The sequence below is a fragment of the Elephas maximus genome, chromosome 19, assembly GCF_024166365.1.
Source record: "Elephas maximus indicus isolate mEleMax1 chromosome 19, mEleMax1 primary haplotype, whole genome shotgun sequence".
Taxonomy (NCBI): domain Eukaryota; kingdom Metazoa; phylum Chordata; class Mammalia; order Proboscidea; family Elephantidae; genus Elephas; species Elephas maximus.
This window is the reverse complement of record NC_064837.1, coordinates 34,982,238-35,004,846: the sequence shown is the minus strand read 5'-3', so window position 1 is coordinate 35,004,846 and position 22,609 is coordinate 34,982,238. Positions and strand designations below refer to the sequence as shown.

General features: G+C 37.4%; 1 protein-coding gene across 3 annotated transcripts in view; it reads right to left on the bottom strand.

The window, feature by feature from the left end:
- Nucleotides 1-22,609, bottom strand: part of TRIM37 (tripartite motif containing 37) — a 137,621-nt gene that overhangs the window by 69,294 nt on the left and 45,718 nt on the right. For all 3 annotated transcript variants that reach the window (XM_049861205.1, XM_049861206.1, XM_049861204.1), the window contains exons 13-17: nt 17,154-17,333; nt 15,652-15,766; nt 14,279-14,497; nt 13,218-13,354; nt 7,586-7,671 (exon numbers count right to left, since the gene is read on the bottom strand). In XM_049861205.1, coding sequence (XP_049717162.1) covers nt 7,586-7,671; nt 13,218-13,354; nt 14,279-14,497; nt 15,652-15,766; nt 17,154-17,333 — 737 coding nt within the window. The remainder of the gene's footprint in view (nt 1-7,585; nt 7,672-13,217; nt 13,355-14,278; nt 14,498-15,651; nt 15,767-17,153; nt 17,334-22,609) is intronic.

Sequence of the window (22,609 nt, the reverse complement as noted above, 5' to 3'; positions counted from 1 at the left end):
AACAGAGACTATCACATGACCCAGCAACCCCAATACCAAGTATATACCCAGAAGTGAAACCAGGAGCATAAACAAAAACCTGTATACCTATGTTCTGTCCAGCATTATTCACAACAGCCACAAGGTAGAAACAGCCTTTAATGTCCATCAACATATGAGTGGATAAACAAAATGTGGTATATACATACAATGGAATATTACTAATCAAAAAGAGAAATGAAGTCCTGATACATGCTACAACACAAATAAACTTTGAAAACATTATGCTGCGTGAAATAAGTCAGTCACAAAAGAATACTGTATGATTATGTGCAATAGGCAAATGTATAGAGACCAAAGCTTATAGCAATTATGAGAAGTGGCAAAGAGGGGAAAAGTGGAAGTCATTGCTTCAGGACGCTGCATGTCCGTTAATGGTAGTGGAATAATTTGAAAAAGGATAGTGTTGATGGCTGCCCAACCTCATCGATGTAATCGATGTCATAAGTAAAAATTGTTGAACTGGTAAATTTTTTGTTATACACATTTTACCACAATTTAAAAAAAATGGCCAAAAAAAATTTTTTTTAAGTTGTTACATGCAGTAATATCTTAGAGTCGGTAATATCAAATAATCAGACTGACTATGCTTGAGTGTTTCAAAGATAATCAGTAGGAAATACCTTATAAGAAAAATTTCATTATTCAGAAGCTTAAGACCAATTAATAACTTATTTTTCATTCATATTTATATCCTTATTTACCCTCTTCTCCTACCTCTTCGAAGCATTATCATTCCACTGCCAACTTCTCTTCCCAACTTCTGTAATCACTTCAGTTTCTATTAAAAAGCAGAAAACTACCCTTCACTTCACCTCAAAATTGTGGCACTTGCCAGGGTTAGCGGAAGGAAGGAATGGACGGCAACTATGTGACAGGCACAGGGTTTCCTTCTGGGGTGACGAAAACGCCCTGGAACTAGAGAGAGGCAGCGGTCGCACAACTGTGAATGCGCTAAATGTCCTGAATCATTTGCTTTAAAGCAGCTGATTCTATGTTATCTGAATTTCACCTCAGTTTAAAAAAAAAAAAAAGCCACTGATATTATAAGCAGGTATTTGCTCTTAAAATTCACAAGGAAATAAACGTAAAATATCTCATAAGGAAACAAAATAAATTTAGGACAACCTCCTCTCTTCTTGTGCCAAGCCAGATTAATCTTGCTGCTAAAATGTCACACTGATCCACAGGAGCTCACTGTACCCGCGTGCCTGCACGCATCAGCAAGACTGCCAAGGCCCTTTGCAGTCTGCCCCAGATCTCTTTTCCAGTCTACTCTACTTTTCACATCCTTTATTCTGTTACACATTAAATTTGTTTTTCTTTAAATAAATAAATAACACTAAAAAAGAATGACGCTGCTCTGAATATTCTTGTACAAATCTTCTGGCAAATACTGGAACTGGAGGAGTCATAGGTATGTGTATGTGCAGCTTTAGAAGATACTGTCCAACAGTTTTCCAAAGAAGTGGTATCAATTTACAATCCCACGAGCAGGGTATGCGAGTTTCCATTTCTCCACATGCTTTCAACATTTAGTATTGTCAGTTTTAAGATGTCAACAATTGTGGTGCATATGCTGTGGTACTGTGGTTTTAATTTGGTATTTCCCCCCCAAAAAGAAGAAAAATGAATGAGCCTCAGAGACCTGTGCAACACCATCGAGCCTATCAACATACACATAATGGGAGTCAGAAAGAGAGGAGAGAAGCAGAAGTGATATATGAAAAAACAATGGGTGAAAATTTCCCAAATCTGATGGGAACAAAGTAATCTACACATCTAAGGTCCAACAAATTCCAAGTAGGATAAATGCAGAGACCCAAACTGAGACACATCATAATTTGTGTTTCTCTGAAAATAGAGCGGTTTCATGCTATCTACAAAATAAAGTCCAAACTCCTTAGCCTGGCAGAGAAGGTTTTCCATTACCTGATCTTCCTCCTGCCTACCAGTCTCACATTACTCCCACAGAAAGTCTCGATTATTTGAAATTCCCAAAAAGCACAATGCTGTACCTGCCTGGAAAGCTGTTGCTCTCTCATCCCTCATCTTTTCCCTGATTCGGTAACAAATGAACTCTTAGCTCACCTTTCAAGAGTTAAGTTCAAGCACTACTCCCTGTCTGAAGCCTTTCCTCACCCATTCCCAATTAGCTCTTCCGCCCATTTTTGATGCACTCTGTACCTATATTTACAATTACAAAGTTCTGCAGTGGCTAGTGTTGGATAGGAAAATCGATCCTCATTCATCCTTGAAATCCCAGTAACTGACACCAGTGCTTGATACAATGGCCATTCGTTAAACATCTGTGAAATGATTAACCTTAAAAATCTTTAATCTGAAAAAAATAAATGTTTTGAGTAATAATAACCTTACACAATGTCCATTTGTTTTAAAAATGTGTTATTTTGCCAAAATTTTTTAGTTCTCAAACAAGAAAAAGCATTATAATGTTTCGTAAATCATACACACAGCCAGCAAACAGAAATATTTTCCTACTCAGCTTATCCAGTGAACTAATGTTCTAAACTAGAATGATACCACAATATTTTTTACATACTAACAAAAAATATTCTTGCAACCAAATGAAAATGAATAAACTAAAAGCAATATTTATGGTAATGAGGCCACCTGAATCACTATTTTTTGTTTCAAACTATCTCATTTAAAACTACTTATAAAATGAAACTGTGAAGTAAATACTATTTTTTTATACCTAGCATCTTTATAAGAAAGACTTTCTTTTTATCAGAAGACTTAACCTCTTAAGTAACATAATTCTTCAGATGACTATATGGTTCCCAAATATGAGCCATTCCAGGCTTGAAATAATTAGTATACACCTACTCCTCACTTATTGACTATCTTGTTATCTGACATTTCGCATTTATGACAATAGTAAATAATCTACTATATTACTATTTTGCGCATTAACGACATATATTTGGCAGTGACAAATGCCAAGGTGAAAGGCGAAAGTACTGCTGTGATGGTTAAGAATGTGTCAAAAAAATTGTATGAAACCACTATTATTTGGGGAAAGGTTTAAATACAGGGGAAAACGTTCTTTGATGGTTACAGGGGTGGGGAGGGAGGGAGGGAGGGAGAAGGGTATTAACTAACTATTTGGCAGATAAGAATTATTTTGGGTGAAGAGAAGGACAACACACAATGCAGGGGAGGTCAACACAACTGGACTAATCCAAAGGCTATGAAGTTTCCTGGGTGCGTCCAGACAGTTCAAGAGACGGAGTGACAGGGGCAGGAGTCTGGAGACCATCTGGGTCGATAGGCATGGCAGAGTATATTGGGAGAATGTTCTGCATCCCACTTCAGTGAGTGGTGTCTGGGGTCTTACGGGCTGGCAGGCAGCCATCTAAGATGCATCGATTGGTCTCAGCCCACCTGGAGCAAAGGAGAATAAAGAACACCAAGGACACAAGGAAAGTGTGAGCCCAAGAGGAAAAAGGGACATGTGGACCAGGGACTCCATCAGCCTAGGACTGGAAGAACTGGATGCTGCCCAGCTGCCACCAATGGCTGCCCTCACAGGGAACAGAGTGGGGGATTCCTGGTGGAGCAGGAGAAGGGTGGGATGTAGACCTCAAATTCTAGCAAAAAGACCAGACTTAATGGTCTGACTGAGACTGGATGGACCCCAGAGGTCACAGCCCCTAGACTCTCTGTTAGCCCAGAACTGAAACCATTCCTGAAGCCAACTCTTCAGACAAAGCTTAGACTGGACTTTAAGACATAAAATGATACTGATGAGGAGTGTGCTTCTTAGCTCAAGTAGACACATGAGACTGTGTGGGCAGTTCCTGGCTGGAGGTGAGATGAAAAGGCAGAGGGGGGCAGGAGCTGGTTGAATGGACACAGGAAATACAGGGTGGAGAGAGGGAGTATGCTGTCGCATTGTGGGGAGAGCAAGTAGGGTCACATAATAATGTGTGTTAAAGTTTTTGTATGAGAAACTGATTTGAATTGTAAACTTTCACTTAAAGCACACACACACAAAAGAAGTTATGTGTCCACTTGGCTGAGCCATGATTCTCAGTGGTGTGGTTGTTATGCAATGATGTAACTTGGCAGTTATGTAATGATGTAATTTGACAGTTATGCAATGATGTCATCACCCTCCATTTTGTGATCTGATGTGGTCATCCTTCATTTTCACATAATGTCAACTTTTGTACAATGACCAAGTCTTTGGAACCTAACCATGTCAATAAGTGAGGAGTGGGTATGTAACAATGATGTACTTCCACACACAGCCTCATCTCACTCCTAAACTAGGTTCTGCTCACTGTCTTATATTTTTTATCTTTTTGTTTTAGACCAGTTTTAGGTTTACAAAAAAGGTGAAAAGACAATACAGAGAGCTCCCCTATACGCTGCACCCAGTTTCCCCCACTGTTATCATCTTACTATGGTATATTTATCACAACTAATGAACCAAGAATGATGCTATTATTACTTAAATCCCATACTTTATTTGGGTTGCATTCATTTTTCCCTAATGTTCTTCCTTCTGTTTCAGGGTCCCATCCAGAATACCACATTATATTTAGTTATCATGTCTCCTTAGGTTCCTCTGGTTGGTGACACTTCCTGAGACTTTGTTTTAATGAAGTTGACAGTTTTGAAGAGTACTAGTGAGACATTTTGTAAAATGTCCCTCAGTTTGGGTTTGCATGATATTTTTCTTGTGGGTAGACCGGGTTTATGGGTTTTGGGAGGAAGATACTACATAAAGTGCCATTCTCAACACATCATTCCAAGAGTACAAAGACCAAGGTGTCGGCCTTCTCTAATGTTGCTTTCTCCCTTTCCACACTGTAGACTTAGGAAGTAAGTCACTAAAGACAGCCCAGATGTAAGAGGTAGAGAGTTATATCCCATCTTCTTGGGGAGGGGGGGTATTTAAATAAATTATTTGGAACCCTTCTGTATGGGTATTATATCTTAGCAAACTGTTTACACACCTAACCACCTTTAGGTTATAAATTACTGAAAGTTAAGCCTTTTTCTTTGTGTTTTTCAGAATGCTTAAAGTAGGGAAGGCAGTCAACAACTGTCTGCCAAATAAAAAACTTCCACGAAATACCAAATAAAAATAAACTGTGTTTGATTTACTTTTGTATCCTCAGTACCTTGTACCCAAATTGTAATATGTGCTTAATAAGTTTAAGTTGAATGAATTATGATTCCAGAATTACAGAATATAAGCTCCATAAGAACAGAGACATCTTTTTTTTCAATTCTGTATCTCCAGCACTAAAACAGTACCTAGTTCAAGTAACCAAAACCTGTTGCCACTGAGTCAATTCTGACTCATAGCAACCCTACAGGACAGAGTAGAGCTGCCCCATAGGGCTTCTAAGGAGCAGCTGGTGGATCTGAACTGCCGACCTTCTGGTTAGCAGCCAAGCTCTTAACCTCTGCACCACCAGGGCTCCAGTTCAAGTAAAGTGCTCAGTAAATACTTAGTGAATGAAAATGTAAATTAATTTAAAAATATAACCTCTTGTTTACCCCGAGTATATTAAAATGCTATATACAAGAATTTCCCTACCATGTAGTTCTAAGAAAGGAAATGACAGTTCTAACAAATAAAGGAAAAACGTAAGGCTGAAAATAGTCTATCACCTACACAATACATTCATCTTCCAGTTTTACACCAAGACAGCGTCTGAAGTCATCAACACCCTGAAAATTATATTCAACAATTAGCAGTAGAATACATTCATTCAACATCTATATAAAATATTCAGTGATTCCCTATTATGCTGTGTTAGGTGCTGCGGATACAACAATTAATTAGGATGCACATACCCTAGGCCTCACGAAGCTCAGAAATGAACAAAGGAAATGCGCAGCTAAAAAAGCAGTTACAATAATGTTAATAGGTTGACTTGAGAGAGCAGGTAAAGGTACCCGAAACAGCTTAAGAGGGCTTCCAAGAAGAAATGACATGTAAACCAATATGAAGAGGGAGTGGGAGTTGGCTATGACCAGGATGAAGAAAATACAGAAGGAACATGTGGGAAAGCAAAGAGGTAAGAGATACCATGGCATATTTGTGGGGCGAAAAGAAGCTCCTCACCACTGAAGAATGATGTAGGGGAGTGTGAAAGAGGTAAGGCTAAAGAAATAAGCAGGGTTCAGGTTATGAAGAACCTTGAGTGCCATATTAATGAGTTTAGACTAATCTTATAAGTAAGTAGAATCCACTAAAGGGTTTTTAAGAAGAGAAGTGACATGATCAGATATTAATTAAAAGAAAAATACTCATCCTACATTCATACTGTGGGAAATAGAATGGAGGGGAGCAATAATGAACACAAGAATCCAGATAAGAAAGGCTGTGATGAAAGACAGTGTCCTATACTACAAGAGGCAAAGGAATGAGGCATAACAAATGTATGTATGCACTATTTAGGAGGTTGACTCCACAGATCTTGGTAGAGGGTGAGGGAGAGGAAGAAGTGAAAAACGTATAGCACTACCAATCCCGAAGATGTTACTATGGCTGACAGGCATGCTGGCAGATAGAAAGATAATTTCTATTTAGGAGATGCTCAGTTTGAGACATAAAACCCAAACTGTTACATGGTTCTAGAAGCCATGGGGAAGATTAAGATAGAACTTGAAGAGTCATCAGCATCCAGATAGTAACTGATACAGAGATGTGGATGAGACCAGCAAGGAATAAAATCAGGAGTAAGAAGACTACAGGGCTTAGGCTACAAGTTGAGATGCTGAGGATAGTATTTAAGAGGTCTTTAGTTATCCAAGCTTATTATAGAATAGCTAGTATTCATATCAATAGCAACATCTGTAAAGTAGGAGCAGTGAAAAGATAGTTTAATTGTTCTCAGCAAAAATTTACATATTTAAACAGGACCAAAAACACAAAAAAAATGCCTACTGTATTAGTTCTTACCAGAAGGTGTAGTGTGGTATCATGGCGGGGGCGGGGGGGGCGGGTACTGGGTTCAAGAATAAGATGGTCTTGAGTTCATCTATCATGAGCTCTCTAAAATTCCTTTGTAAGTCAAAGTTTCAAAGATTCTACTCAGATCATTCTAGTCATCCCAGATACACAAACAAGACTTATATATCACATGGAAGTAGTATTACATAGTAGATAAGATCATGAGCTTTGGATTCATATAAACTTGGGTTTCTAATTCATTTCTTTCACTTACTAAATTGTGAGAACGTGGCAAATAGCTTAATTTCTATATGCATTACTTTCTATAGCTATAAAATGCAGAAAATATTAGAACCCACCTCACAGAATTCTTATAAGTGAATAACGCATATATCAAGTGCTTCCCACAGTGCCTGTAACATGCAAACACTTAGCAAAAGTTAGTTACTATTATTGTATTAAATATCATTAGTAATACATCCTAAAATCTATACTGTAAGATACAGCACTTTCAACCCCATGAGCCACAAAGAGCTGTAACTGCCAAATATTAAAATGAGAAGGCAGAGAAAAGACAGGATGGCTTGTGGGGCTTGGCCTCTGTACCTGGAGGTCCTGCAGCAGCTGCATCTTCCATGAGTTCTCCCTCTTCCAATTCCATGTTGTTGTATTCCACATCATTTTCCCCAGACCTAAGAACATACAAAAATTCATCATTCCCCTCTAATAAATACAATTAACATTACTTGTCACACATCAATGAACTTTATAACAATAACATACCAAAAACAAACAAAAAAAAACAAACCCGTTGCCATCGAGTCGATTCCAACTCATAGCGACCCTACAAGACAGAGTAGAGCTGCCCCATACGGTTTCCAAGGAGCACCTGGTGTATTCCAACTGCCAACCTTTTGGTTAGCAGCCATAGCTCTTAACCACTATGCCATCAGGGCTTCCTATGAAGTAACACAGGCTATTTCTAAATACAAAAATGAAGTAAAAGACTTTCATCATTTTCACATGTAGTATGTTAATGTTCAAACATTTAAAAACTACCAAGAAGGCAACATTCAATTTTTGTAAGACAATCTGGAAAACATTTTAATCTAAGATTACTGTATCCAAGTTATCTATAACCCTAAAAATTAGAGTTAAAATACTAGGTTTTAAGGTAAGTTGAAAATATACCCAACTGACTATATATGACTGAAGACTATATTCCTAAAAATACTTCAGAAAAGAAGGTGCTACTTCCTACTAGAATTCTCACAAAAGCTCTCATTTTATAACACTCGTTACTACTTTACTTGAAACAAAAAAATTACTATTTGGAACAACTCTAATCAGTGATAGTTTTGGATATTTAAAGAAGTGTGAAGATCAACTTCTGGCACAAGTGTGAGGCACTGTACAGACCCACTTACTCTCCGGCAAAACTGCCGAAAGTAAGAAAAGGCAACCATTTAAAGTCTCTGGAAATGGTACTAAACACAGAACAAATGAAGAAACATCTATTTAAGAAAATCTACTAACATTCAGTAAGAACAGCAAGAGTCTATGGTATTTGAACCAAGACTGCACCGTTTCTCTCCCCTCTAAGTTCAGTGAGACAGAAACTCCACTCCAGACTGGTGTAGCCAAGAACACAGAACTCCCTCTCCACCCAGCTCCCAAATCAAAGGGCTGGGAGAAGCGAGACATCAGTGTTTCTCATCCTGCACCCAGCTACCTACCTGTTGCTGAGACTAAGTTCCAGATACATGTAGCCAAGAACTAAAGGCTCTCTTCTTCCACCCAGCCCCACTTGTGGACACAGGCTGTATCATGGGTGCAGCATGCTGAGGATACTGAGGCCCAGAATGCCCTTGCTTGTTCATAAGGAGGAAGTCTCATGTCAGAAAAAGCATGTCAAGAAGACCTGAGGCTACTGCCCTACCTCCGTTCACTAAGCACTCACCTTCTAAAGTGGTAATGCCAATGAGAAAGAAGTGTGACATTGACCCCCCCCCAATTCCAGAGCCTTGGTTCAGAGATTTTGGCTGGGAGAAGAAAAAGGCCGTAAACCAGAGAGCTCCTAATGTTTTCCCAAAGGAACGGACTTCATTTGCAAAAGAACAGGAGAAGTTCAAGCCTTAGGGTGCCCAGGAAAACAAGGGAAGTTATGGTGAAAGGCAACTGGGAGGAAATTGGTAGATTCACTAGAGATATTAACTAAACCCAGGCTGAACAGTTTGCTAGGGAAGACCAGGGAAAAAAGAGACACCAAGAGGAGCCCTCATCCGGTCAGAAAAAATATAAAACACTGACCTCAGGAACTATTCCATCAAAGAAGCCCAAATTTGAGTGGATTAGTCTGTATAGCAATTTATGCCCCAAGGTATTATTGAAAATAATAAAGCAATCAGTCCGCAAATAGAGTTTAACAGTTGAGTGTGGTTAGGGAAAGAGACTGTCAAAGAGCCCTGACAAAAGTACTGTAATCCTAGGATGACGGTGGGCATACCTGTGGTTGTGCCCCTCCTGAGTAGCAATATCAGAGGCTTAACACTGTAACAGGGTATGGGAAGGAGAAATGGTTTCACTAAAATAATTCATCAGTCACTAAATGAATAAACAAGCAAACAAACAAGCCATGGAGGGAGGAGACCAATACTCGGAGTTTCTATAGTATACTATATAAAACGTCCAATTTCCAACAAAAAATTATGAGATACGCAAGGAAACAAGAAAGTACGTTTACAGTAGAAAAACAGCAGGAAATAGAAACTGCCTGGCAGTGAACAGATGTCAGCTTTAATAGAAAAAGACTTGAAAGTAGCCATTATAAATATATTCAAAGAACTAAAGGAAACCGTGATTAAAGAAATAAAGAAAGGTACAATGACAATGTCACATCAAATAGAGAATATCAATAAAGAGACAGAAATTATAAAAAAGAACCAAATGGAAAATCTGGAGTTGATAAGCACAGTAAAATAAAACATTCACTGGAGAGGCTCAACAGTAGATGTGAACTGGCATAAGAATTAGAGAACCTGAAGAGAGAACAATAGAGATTATACAATCCAAAGAACAGAGAGGGAAAAAAATTAAGAAAAATGAACACAGTCTCAGAGAAACGTGGGACACCACTAAGTGCACCTTCATAAGCATCATAAAATTACCAAAAGAAGAGGAGAGAAAGAGAATAGAGGAGAAAAATACTTCTAAGAAATAACAGCAGAAAACTTCTCAAATTTGTTGAAAAACACTACACATCCAGGATGAACAAAGAGATGCACAAACACATCACAATAAAAACGCAGAAAGCCAAAGACAAGGAGAAAATCTCCAAAGCAGGGAAAAAAACCAACTGGACACTTACAAGGAAACTCCAATAAGATTAATATCTGGCTTCACATTAAAAAAATAAATAACATATTCGAAGTGCTCAAAGAAAAAAAACTATCAAATACGAAGTCTGTATCTAGTAAAGCTATCTTTTAAAACTGAAGGCAAACACTGACCTATTAGGACTGATATAAAATTTAGAAATGGATAATGATGATGGTTGAAGAACATGAGGAACGTAACTAATGCATCTGAATTACATCCAGCCACACTGTAGAATATGATTCGGCAATGAAAAGAACAAACTATTGGTACACACAACAACCTGGATGACTCTCCAGAGTATTATGCTGAGTGAGAAAAGCCAATTCTCAAAGGTTACTTACTGTATGATTCCATATTTATAGAACATTCTTGAAATGACAAAACTGAATAGAGAACAGATCAGTGGTAGCCAGGGGTCGAGCAGAGCATGGAAGAAGAAAGTAAGTACATAAGGCTATAAAAAAGGCCAACATGAGGGATCCTTATGGTGACGCGAATGTTCTATACCTTAACTGCATCAACGTCAATGTCCTGGTTGTGATACTGTAGCTTTACAAGATGTTACCACTGGGTGGGGAAACTAGGTAAAGGGTCCATGGGATCTCTCTGAATTGTTTCTTACAACTGCACATAAATTTACAATTATCTCAAACAAAAAATTTTCTAAAAAGGCAAGAATATATAGTACTACTGTAGAAAGACTGAGAAATTGAAGAGAGAATTAAAAAAGATCTGTTTAGTGTGTGTGTTGTGGTTAATTAGAAGCTATTCATAAACGTCATTACCCAAAATAAACTATATGCCTATTTCCTCATCTACAAAATGAAGAAACTAACCTAAATATTAAGACCTAACATTTTATGATTCCCCAAGGGCTCAAAATAGCTCAAGGTAAACTTTGCCGTTATTCCTATAAATTATATGAAGTAGTTTGGGTCTAGATGTTATTGTAGATGTACATATATACAGAGAACATAGAGTCAAAAACCTTCTTCTATTAGAAAAACAATTAAAAAGTCAATCTAATGAAAAGTTTTGAAGTAAGTTTTACATAAAGCCTAACTATTCTCAGAACAACCCTGAAATAAACTCAAGGGCATAACAAAGAAATTAATTCAGCTACGATTGCATATTTAAGTTATTAGCAAGGTGGTTTCGCTTTACAGAATCATTATCTAAATGAATCGACTGTAAATTTTCCATGCTGATTCAAATTAATCAGCTCTATTTTATATATCTAAAAATCTCACTGTAATAATGACTTGTAATCTGGGGATTTAATGGGACCTGGGCTTTGCATTTTAATTAGCTAATCCATTTAGGCAATTTGCCAAGTATTCTAAAGGGGACCATTAAGTATATAAATGGTCTATTCTGAGGAGCTAATTTGTGGAATTGGAGGGGAGAACAAATAGGGGGGTAAAACTCTCACCTTACTCCTCGGAGAAATGCTGATTCCAGGGCTGGGAATCAGAGAGAAAGTACACAAGATGAACCTGGCATCTTGTAGCGCCAGGAAAACAGAACTTAAAAAATGATAGGGACATGTCAAAAGGACACAGGAGTTAGCTTTAACAGGTTCCCACTGGCCAAATCTGGGATAATCTGAGCAACAAAATAATGATAGTAACAGATTAAGTCATTTAATAATATTAGAATCTTTGAGTCCATTCGAATAAATTAATTAATAAGTAAATGGAAGAGAAGGGAAAGCTCTTCCTTAGAGCAGAATTCCAACTAACGAATGTAGAAGGAATAATGGAATTAGAAATCCATCACTGAGCAATTAATGGCAACAATCATTAATGGATGTTAAAATCAGTAGGCAAAAGTATGGTGATATATAGGATATTTACAATCTCAAAACATCTCTCCACTAATTAAAAAAACCACTAATTACAAAGGGAAAAATGACAACTTCAGAATGGAGAAACCTAGCATACACCACCTTAACCAGGTGATCAAAACTAACATCATCAGTAAAGCAACAAAAATTAATGTCACGTACCTCCTGATATGATGCACTGAGAAAAACATCATTATTTCTGCCAATACATCATTAGAATTCCTGCCAAAATGCGTAATTTCAATCTAATCATGAAGAAATGAGGCAAGTTCAAATTGAAGGACTTTGTACAAAATAACTGGCCTGTACTCTTCAAAAGTATCAAAGACTAAGAGTACCAGATTGAAACTGACTAAAAACTCATAACAAATGAATGTAACTAGTGATCCCAGATTGAATCCTGAACCAAAGTATATTAACGGAATGACTGGCAAAATTTTTAAGAGATTGTAAGATAATATTATTACACCAATGTTACTTTCCTGATTTAGATAACTATACTGCAGTTATATAGGAAACATTACCTCATCGGGGAATCTAGGTAAAGGGAATACAGGGATCTCAGGGCTTCGAACCAGTTCGTTCCTGTTCAAACCCATTGAGAATTTGCATTTCCACTCAAATATACTGAATCAGAATCTACAGTTTAACAAGATCCCCAGGTGATTCTTACGTATAATAAATTCTGAGAACCATGCTCTACTAGTGGTTCTCAGAATTAGTCCCCGACCAGCAGCATTAGCATTGCCTGGGAACTTGTTAGAATTGCAAAGTCTCAGCAGGGGTTCAAACTGGAATGCACTGGTTCAAAGCCCTAGGGAATTTTTGTATATTTTTCTGGTATTTCTTAAGTCTAAAAATTTTTCAAAATTGAAAACAAACTCCTTTATTTACATAAGATACTTCATATCAAGAAAGAAACTGCTGAATATCCCCATGTTTAGGCCTGAGTTAATGTGTCTAATAAATTACCACTTTGATGCTTTATACTGGTAGTCAATGTGAGACACTCACATAGTTTCTTCATCAATGTCATTTTCCTCTGTGTTGCTCGTTGCTGTTGAACTGGCCGAGGAACTACTGCCATCAAGGTGATTTACTTCATCTTCGCCAACAAGATCCAAATCCAGATCACCATCTGAAAGCTCATGCTAGATTACAGAGAGCAAAGGAAAGATTTCTATCCTAAATATTTACGTTAATTTCATCATCCCATCCAGCCCATTAGCCAAGGTATAGTATAATTATTGGAATTCTCTGCCCTTGTGCCTGGGCTGCTATGCTCTGTTGAGAAAATCACACAACCACATTGGCTGGCACCACTACTAATTTATGACTGCCAATTTCAGCTGGGTCCTCAATGTGACTGGAAATGCTATATATATCAGCCTCAGCTTCCACTACTGTTCCTCACAAAGTAACATCTCAAACTATCACTCGTCCTCAAGTCCTATGTCACCTCTATCACCCTCAAGGTCATTATATAAGGGTAACACTTCACCTGAGTGTAAAACCCCAACCCCTATTATCTGCTTAGCAATACCCTTAACCTTCAACCTTTCTCCTCAGTGGCACATTGTTTTCAACATGTAACTCAAATTTCCCACCTTAAAAATAACAATTGCTACCAAAAAACCCTCTCTTGTCTTTCAATTCCTTTTTTGCCTTAAACAATAGCAACCACTCCTACCCCTCTTCTCGAATGCTTATTATGGTTGTTATTTAGCTGGGACAAAGCCTGGCAATTTCCCAAATCATAAATCAGATTACCTACGTACGCAATGATAAGGTACATACTAGTTTCAGAGAATGAAACAGGATACATAAAAAGTACCCAAAATTTAGTTTCTAGAATGTACACCACAGAAATTACTATCGTTTTTTTTACAATAAATTAACTTTTAGAACCTTGAAACACTTTCATTGAACAACTTTTGACTCGTAAGCATTAATAATTACGGAAAATCAATGGACAAGATTTTAGCACTTTGATTCCCCTACATTATGTTGGTAACTATGATCCTGTCATTTTTGCTTATCAAACATAAAAAAAATAAACCCAGACTAATTATTACATGATAATCTTCATTCTGAATCTTCTCCTCATCTTCTTCATCGTCTTTGGCCTCTCTAACAGAAGCTGGAGTTGGGCCACCCTCAAGAAGCATGTCAGAGCTGGATCCAGACTTCTTAGCCCGTGTCTCGGGGCCATCATCATTTTGGGGGCTGAGATGATTATCTGGTGGTGACAAATCTCTCGATTTCTGGGTTCGGGACAGCTCAATGGTAAGTCTCTTTTAAAACAAGAGTACCACAAATAAACAATTGTCATAAACGGTACTTCACTGGCACAGTAAAAAATATTTCAAATAAAAAAAATGTACTCAGATGTTCCTAAAACCACTCCCTAAAACATCTCTCTCACCCCCTACTGCCTTTTGCTTATGAAAAAATCTACATCAAGGATAACCAACCAGTTGCCTTTGAGTGGAATTCCAACGCATAGCGACCCCATGTGTGTCACAACAGAACTGTGCTCCACAGGGTTTTCAGTGGCTGATTTTTCGAAAGGTCTCCAGGCCTTTCTTTCAAAGTGCCTCTGGGTGCACTTGAACTGCTAATCTTTCAGTTAGTAGCCAAGCGCAGTAATGTCAAGGATAAACTGTCCTCCTGTTGATTCTTTTCTTCTCCTTTCATGTCCATCTCAAGACACACATACAATTAAGCAAACTGCATAGTGTATATAGTCAGTTGGTTAAACAGTATACTTAACATAATCTCACATTGTCTTCCCTCATTCATTAATCACTCTCTCAGAACTCAAACCTTCCACCTCATCCTAATTTCCATTATGGAAAAGAAACATTCCTTACATAACTATGAAACATTCATTAACTGATCCTCCCCACTGCTCAAATAAAGTCTCCCAATACAAGTTATAACAAAATAACTTATTCTGTATTTGGCTTTAACTAACGGAGTTCAAGATACAACATCTTTCAATTGTTTTATAATTGAGGATCCTCTAACTTCAAGACAGCTTTGAAGAAGACAAATACTCAAGTCACTGAGAGAAGTACAAAGAGTTTACGTCAAACTAGAGCAGTACTGTCCAATACAATACACTGTTATGATGACAGAAATTGTCTCTATCTGTGATGCCTAATACAGTAGCCAATATATATAGTTACTGACCACTTGAAATGTCGCTAGTACAATTGAGAAACTGAATTTTTAATTTTAATTAATTTAAATAGCCACATGTGGCTACTGGCTACTAAAAATGGACACTGCAAATACAGGCTCCAAAGTGTGATGATGGGGGGACAGAATTGGATTCTTCTACAAGACTGCAGACATCAACAAATATCTAAAATCCAGTTATAAATATAACAGGCCAAAAAGTCAATATAAAACATAAAACTCAAAATGCATGCTATTTGCATACCTCTTTAAGGTTGTTAATTTGTTGAATATAACTTGTTTGTGCAGCTTCCAACTGAGTAATATACCAATGCTGATCCCGGCATTTTTGAAAGAAAGTTGGTGAACGAACCTGAAACCTTAAAAGAATAGTTCCAGATGAAAAATAATCCAAACAGTAAAATATTATCAAACTAGCTATGTTAGTTGCTGTAAGAGAAACACTACAAGTCAATGGCTTTAACAAACGGAAATTTATTCATTCACAATTTAGGAGGCTACAAGTCCAAATTCAGGATGCCAGCTCTAGGGAGAGGTTTTCTCGTTTTGTTGGCTCTGGAGGAGAGACCTTGTCTCTTTTATCATCTCCTCCTGGGATGCTATGGATTGAATTGTGCTCCCCAAGAATATATGTTGTAAATCCTAACCTCTATGCCTATGGTTATAATCCCATTTGGGAATGGGCTGTCTTTGTTACGTTAATGAGACAGGATTAGTGTAGGGTGTGTCTTGAGTACTGACTCTTTTGAGATATAAAAGAGATTAAACAAGAAGAGAGCCAGAGACAGGTGAAGAGAGATGCCAAGCCACATGAAGATTATTCAGTAGCAGAAGCTAAGAGAGATAAGAACCCTCCTCCAGACCCCACAGAGACAGAAACCTTCCCCTAAAGCTAACACCCTGAATTCAGACTTCTTGCCTCCTCAACTGTGAGAAAATAAATTTGTTTGTTAAAGCCACACACTTGTGCTATTTCTCTTATAGCAGCACTAGATAACTAAGACACCAGCCTTAATCTGTAACTCGCTGCCATCGAGTCGATTCCGACTCATAGGGACCCTAGATGACAGAGTAGAACTGCCCCACAGAGATTCCAAGGAGCACCTAGTGGATTCGAACTGCTAGCCTTTCAGTTAGCAGCCATAGCTCTTAACCACTCCCCCACCAGGGTTTCCAATCTACAACTATAAATCCTAAAAATTTTTAGTTTATTTGATTATGGCATAAGCCAAATAATATACAACGTGAAGTGAAAAATAAGAACTTCCCTCACTATTCTTACGTTTCCCAATGGGTGAGGTTGCTAGACATTCAATAAATACATCTACTGGGGCTGTAGTTTCCTTTTTAAGGATTACTAATTAGATGTCAGGCCAGTGAAAAAGAGGAAGACTCTCAATGAGATGGACTGACACAGTGGCTACAACAATGGGCTCGAGTATAGCGATTGTGAGGATGGCGCAGGACCAGGCAATGTTTCCTTCTGTCGCACATAGGGTCGGTATGAGTCGGAACCGCCTCGATGGCACCTAATAACAACAATTAGATTTCAAGCGAATTTATGACTAGGTTTTATTCTTTACTGACTATATAGGACTCCTGCAACGAGATGGCTAAGAAAACAGTAAGGTTATAGTTCGCATGAATTTCAATATTCATCCTTCTTAGGCGAATAGCTTTAAAATAAAGTTCTGCTGGCTTTATTCTCCCACGACAAAAGCCACAATATCAAATGTTTCCTATTACCTTAAAATTACTGTATCATTCTGTCGATTCAAGTATCCTTCATTTGCAAGTAAGTCCAAACGGAAGAATCTATTATAACCCCAGCATTCTCCAACTTCGAAGTCAGATGCAAATTCTCGAATAATATTTTTAGTAGGATCATTGCAGGACTGATGAACCATCTCTACACGATATTCATATCTAAAATTGGAAAACAAATTACTAGTATAGTTAATAATAAAAGACAGATTCATGTGAACATTAAGATCACGAAGTAATTACATGAAAAGGAATATATACAACTACATTCCTTTCAGAAAGGATTGTATCAATTACAAGAATAGGAGTATGGTGACTGGTTCACCACAACGTGACAAACATGAGGTGTTTTTTACTTCAAAGTTACTTTTGTTATAGTAGCAATGCTAAATATTTTCCTAGATATAGATATATTTTTTATATTCATTACCTATATTTCATCATATATAAATATGTAGTCATTTGTATTATCCCTTTAAGATCTATCATCATAAAATTTAAAAATATATAATAAATTTTGAAACACTCTACTAGACTTTCCCAACACAAGTTATAATAAAATAACTTACTTTGTATTTGGAAGTTCAAACCTGTAAATTTTCCAATTAAAAATAAGTGTATATTATAAATGCTAACAAGCGGCCATCTAAAATGCATCAATTGGTCTCAACCCACCTGGAGCAAAGGAAAATGAAGAACACCAAGGCCACATGACAACTAAGAGCCCAAGAGACAGAAAGGGCCACATGAACCAGAGACCTACATCATCCTGAGACCAGAAGAACTAGTTGGTGCCCGGCCACAATCGACGACTGCCCTGACAGGGAGCACAACAGAGAACCCCTGAGGGAGCAGGAGATCAGTGGGATACAGACCCCAAATTCTCATAAAAAGACCATACTTAATGGTCTGACTGTGACTAGAGGAACCCTGGTGGCCATGCTCCCCAGAGCTTCTGTTGGCACAGGACAGGAACCATCCCCGAAGACAACTCATCAGACATGAAAGGGACTGGTCAGCGGGTGGGAGAGAGATGCTGATGAAGAGTGAGCTAATTATATCAGGTGGTCACTTGAGAGTGTGTTGGCAGCTCTTGTCTGGAGGGGGGATGGGAGGATAGAGAGAGAGGGAAGCTGGCAAAATTGTCACGAAAGGAGAGACTGAAAGGGCTGACTCAATAGGGGGAGAGCAAGTGGGAGTACGGAGTAAGATGTATGTAAACTTATATGTGACAGACTGATTGGATTTGTAAATGTTCACTTGAAGCTTAATAAAAGTTAATAAAAAAAAATAAGTGTATATTAGAAAACCCAATATATTCTGATTTCCATAACTTCATAAAAGTCTTAAGTCTTCAAAAAGACAGTTTATAAACTCATGTCTACTGAGAAAGCACTGTTATTACAAGAAGTGAGTGAAGAAGTAAAGATAATTAAAAGGAATATACAATAATAACCATAAAGCTTCTCTTTTGTGGTGAACGTAAAGTTTTAAAAGAGAAACATAATACTTCAACCTGCTATTCCTGCTGGCAAAGGGAAAAGAAAAAAATTACAGCCCTTTATTAAGAAATATCAGGTATAAGTAGTTAATTGCTAAGTGTCAAAGTATTTTTGCATTTATCTCTCACAGCAGATAATCTGGATTGACGGCACAAAACACTAACCAATACGAAAGCTGTGAGAGTTTGTCTGCTTAGATTTTATGAAATCACATGGGAAGCTCTGTAGTTTAAAATGTGGCATTAACATCCCATTCAACAACAAGAATTTCCAGGGTAGGTTTTGGGCATCTTACGGTAATGTCATTGCATGATTCAACATTTTAAAGAATATTACCTGACGAAAGAAAAGTGACCAAGGAAAAACATAAACAACAAATAGTATTATTAATGTGATGGTCTGCTATGACCCCTTCAGGAGAATTTAAGCTCAAGACTTAAATTATTTTCTAATTAAAAGAGTAGTCTATAAAATCTGGCAATCCAATCAAGTCTCATCATAGTATTCTTACAGGGATAGATAGACAATAAACTAGAAAAACTCAAATTCAGAAGATATTCTACAATTGAATACAGACATATGGACACTGGAAGCACATATTGCTTTATAATACATTTGAAAATAATCTTGTATTATATTTTTCCTACAGTGAGTCTTTGGTAAGAAAAAAACCGTCTTAAAAAAGTCAATGAAGAACTGTTATTTCAAACACTAAATATTGGTCAGAGTGTGGGAAAACAGGTCCTCTTACACAATGTAGTGGAAATATAAAGAGGAACAACAGTTTATGGGGGAGGACATCTGACAATTTCTACTAAAATTTAAAATGAACATTTCATTTCTCCTAGCAATTCCATTTGTAAGAATTTATCCTAAAGACAACTTGGTCAGTGAGCATAACATAGTTCCTAAAGTTTATATTCTCCATCCTAATTTGGTGAGTAGCATCTGAGATCTTAAAAGCTTGTTAGCTATCTAAGATACAACTATAGGTCTCTACTCTTCCGGAGCTAAAGAAAAAGAAGAAAACCAAAGGCTTAAAGAAGAAACTAGTCTACAGGATTAAGAGCCTATACAACCGCGGTCTCATCCATCCTGAAAGCAGAAGAACTAGATGGTGCTCAGCTACCACTACCAACCGTTCTGACCAGAAACACAACAGGTAGCCCCAGGCAGAATGGCAGAAAAATGTAGAACAAAACTCAAATTCTTTAAAAAGACCAGACTTAGTGGATCAGTAGAGACTAAAGGAATTCCAAGATTTCTGCCCTGAGACACCTTTTAAATTTCATACTGAAACCATACCCAGAGGTCACCTTTCAGCTAAATAACTGATTGGCCAATAAAATAAACCATATCACCCACGAGTACTATGCTCCTTTAAAAAATCATCTATATGAGACCAAACAGTCAACGTTTACCCTAAAGCAAAGATGAGAAGGTAATAAATCCCAAAGAGCTCACAAGAAAACTTCTAGAGCTGACAGAGGAATTCGGCTAAGTTGCAGGGTACAAGGTCAACAAACAAAAATCAGTTGGGTTTCTAAACACAAGCAATGAGAAATCTTAAAGGGAAATTAGGGAAACAATTAGACTTACAATTGCATCTAAGAGAATAAAATACCTAAGAATAAATCTAACCAGGGATGTGAAGAACTTATACAATGAAAATGATAAAACACTGCTGAAAGAGATTAAAGAAGACTTAAATAAATGAAAGATATTCCATGTTTATGGACTGGAAGACTCAGTATTATTAAGATGTCAATACAACTCAAAGGGATCTACAGATTCAACACAATCCCGATCAAAATTCCAACAACCTTCTTTATAAAAATGGAAAAACCAATCCTCAACTTTATGTCAAGCAGCAAGAGGCCCCAAATAGCTAAAGCAATGCTGAAAGAAAAGAACAAAGTAGGAGGACTCACATTTCCTGATTTTAAAATATATCATACACGTACAGTAATACAGTAATCAAAACAGCTTAGTGCTAGTATAACAACAGACACATAGAGCAGTAGAATAAAATTGAAAGTCCCCCCAGAAATAAACCCACACATCTATAATCAGCTAATTTTTGACAAGTGTGCTAAATCCACTTGATGGGGAAAGAAGAAATGGTGCTGGGAAAACTGAATTTCTACATGCAAAAAAAATGAAACGGAATTCATGCCTCATACACAATACACAAAAACAAATTCAAAATGGATTAAGGACCTAAATGTGCACTCTAAAACCACAAAATTCTTAAAATGAAATGCAGAGGCAATGCTGCTGGCCCTACCTTTTAACAATGGATTATCTAATATAATAACAAAAGCACAAACAGCAAAAGACAAAATAAATGGGACTTCATAAAAATTCAAAAATTTTGTTCATCAAAAGACTTTACCAAAAAAGTGAAAAGACAAGCTACCGACCAGGAGAATACAAAACTTTGACAGCTTAACAACAAAAAGACAACTCAATCATAAAATGGGCAAAGGGCTTGAACAGACATTTCACCAAAGAGGACAATCAAATGGCCACCAAACATGTGGAAAGATGCTCAATGTCATTAGCCATCAGAGAGATGCAAACCAAAACCACAATGAGAGACCATTTCACTCTCTCTACAATGGCTAAGATAAAAAAAAAGAAAAGAAAAAAAAAACAACATATGTTGGCAAGGATGTGGGGAAATTGGAACCATTATCAACTGCTGGTAGGAACGCAAAATGGTACAGCCCTTGTAGAAAACAGTGTGACAGTTCTTCAAATAACTAAAAATAGAACTATCCTATGACCCAAAACTTCCACTCCTAGGTATACACTCATAAAACTTGAAAGCACAGACTCAGACAGATACTTGTACACCAGTGTTCACTGCACCACTATTCACAATTGCCAAAAGGTGAAAACAACCTAACTGCCCATCGACAGATAATGGATAAACAAAATGTGGTACATACATACAATGGAATACCACTCAGCCAGTAGGAGAAACAAACTATTAATACATGCTACAATATGGATGTAACTCGAAGATACTACATTGAGTGAAATAAATCAATCACAAAAGGACAAATATTGTATGACTTTGCCTATATATAAAAACACAAGAGGCAAATGTACACAGACCAAAGTTTACTAGTCGTTACCAGGGGCAGGAGGGAAGGGAAAAAGAAGGGTTAATGTTGACAGAAAAAAATCTCATTGATTAAGGGTAGGGTTGCATAGCCAATTATTATAAGGGCTGCCAATAAGTTGTACACCCGCAAAAAACTGAATTGGCAAAACTTGTGTGGTAGATGTATTTACAAAAACGACAAAAAAAAAAAAAAAGAGTAGCTGCCGAGGCTGCTTATGTACAATCAAAAACCTGGAGGTTTGGAAGTTTGGAGTAATGGTTTCATGGGGCATCCCAGTTCATCAGCCTAATAACATGTTTAGTGCTTCTGTTCTACCTCCTAGTTCGTTGTGTAGTGACTGGGGCCTTAAGAGCTTACAAGTGGCAAATGGAGCAACACAGGAAGAAGAAGAGTCAGGAACAGAAGGAAGATACGGAATGTGTGGCTGTCTCCATGAATAACTGCCTCCTTTGCCACGACGCCAGAAGAACAAGATGGTGCCCAGTTACCATGACTGAACATTTTGGTCAAAGATTCTACAGAAGAATCCTGATCAAAAGCAGGAAAGTGCAAAACAGAATTTCAAATTCTCACACACACCAGACTTTCTAGAGCCACGGAGGCTAGATGAACCCCTCAAACTATTGCCCTGAGATCATCTTTAAACCTTAAACCAAAAACATCCCCTGAAGTCTTCTTATAACCAAACACTTTTTTAGCTTAACTAGTAATAAATGTCTGACCTGAGCATTAAGCTCTTTTAAGAACTACCTATATGTGACCAAAGTGACAACAGGAACTCAAAAGATTAGACAGGAACCTT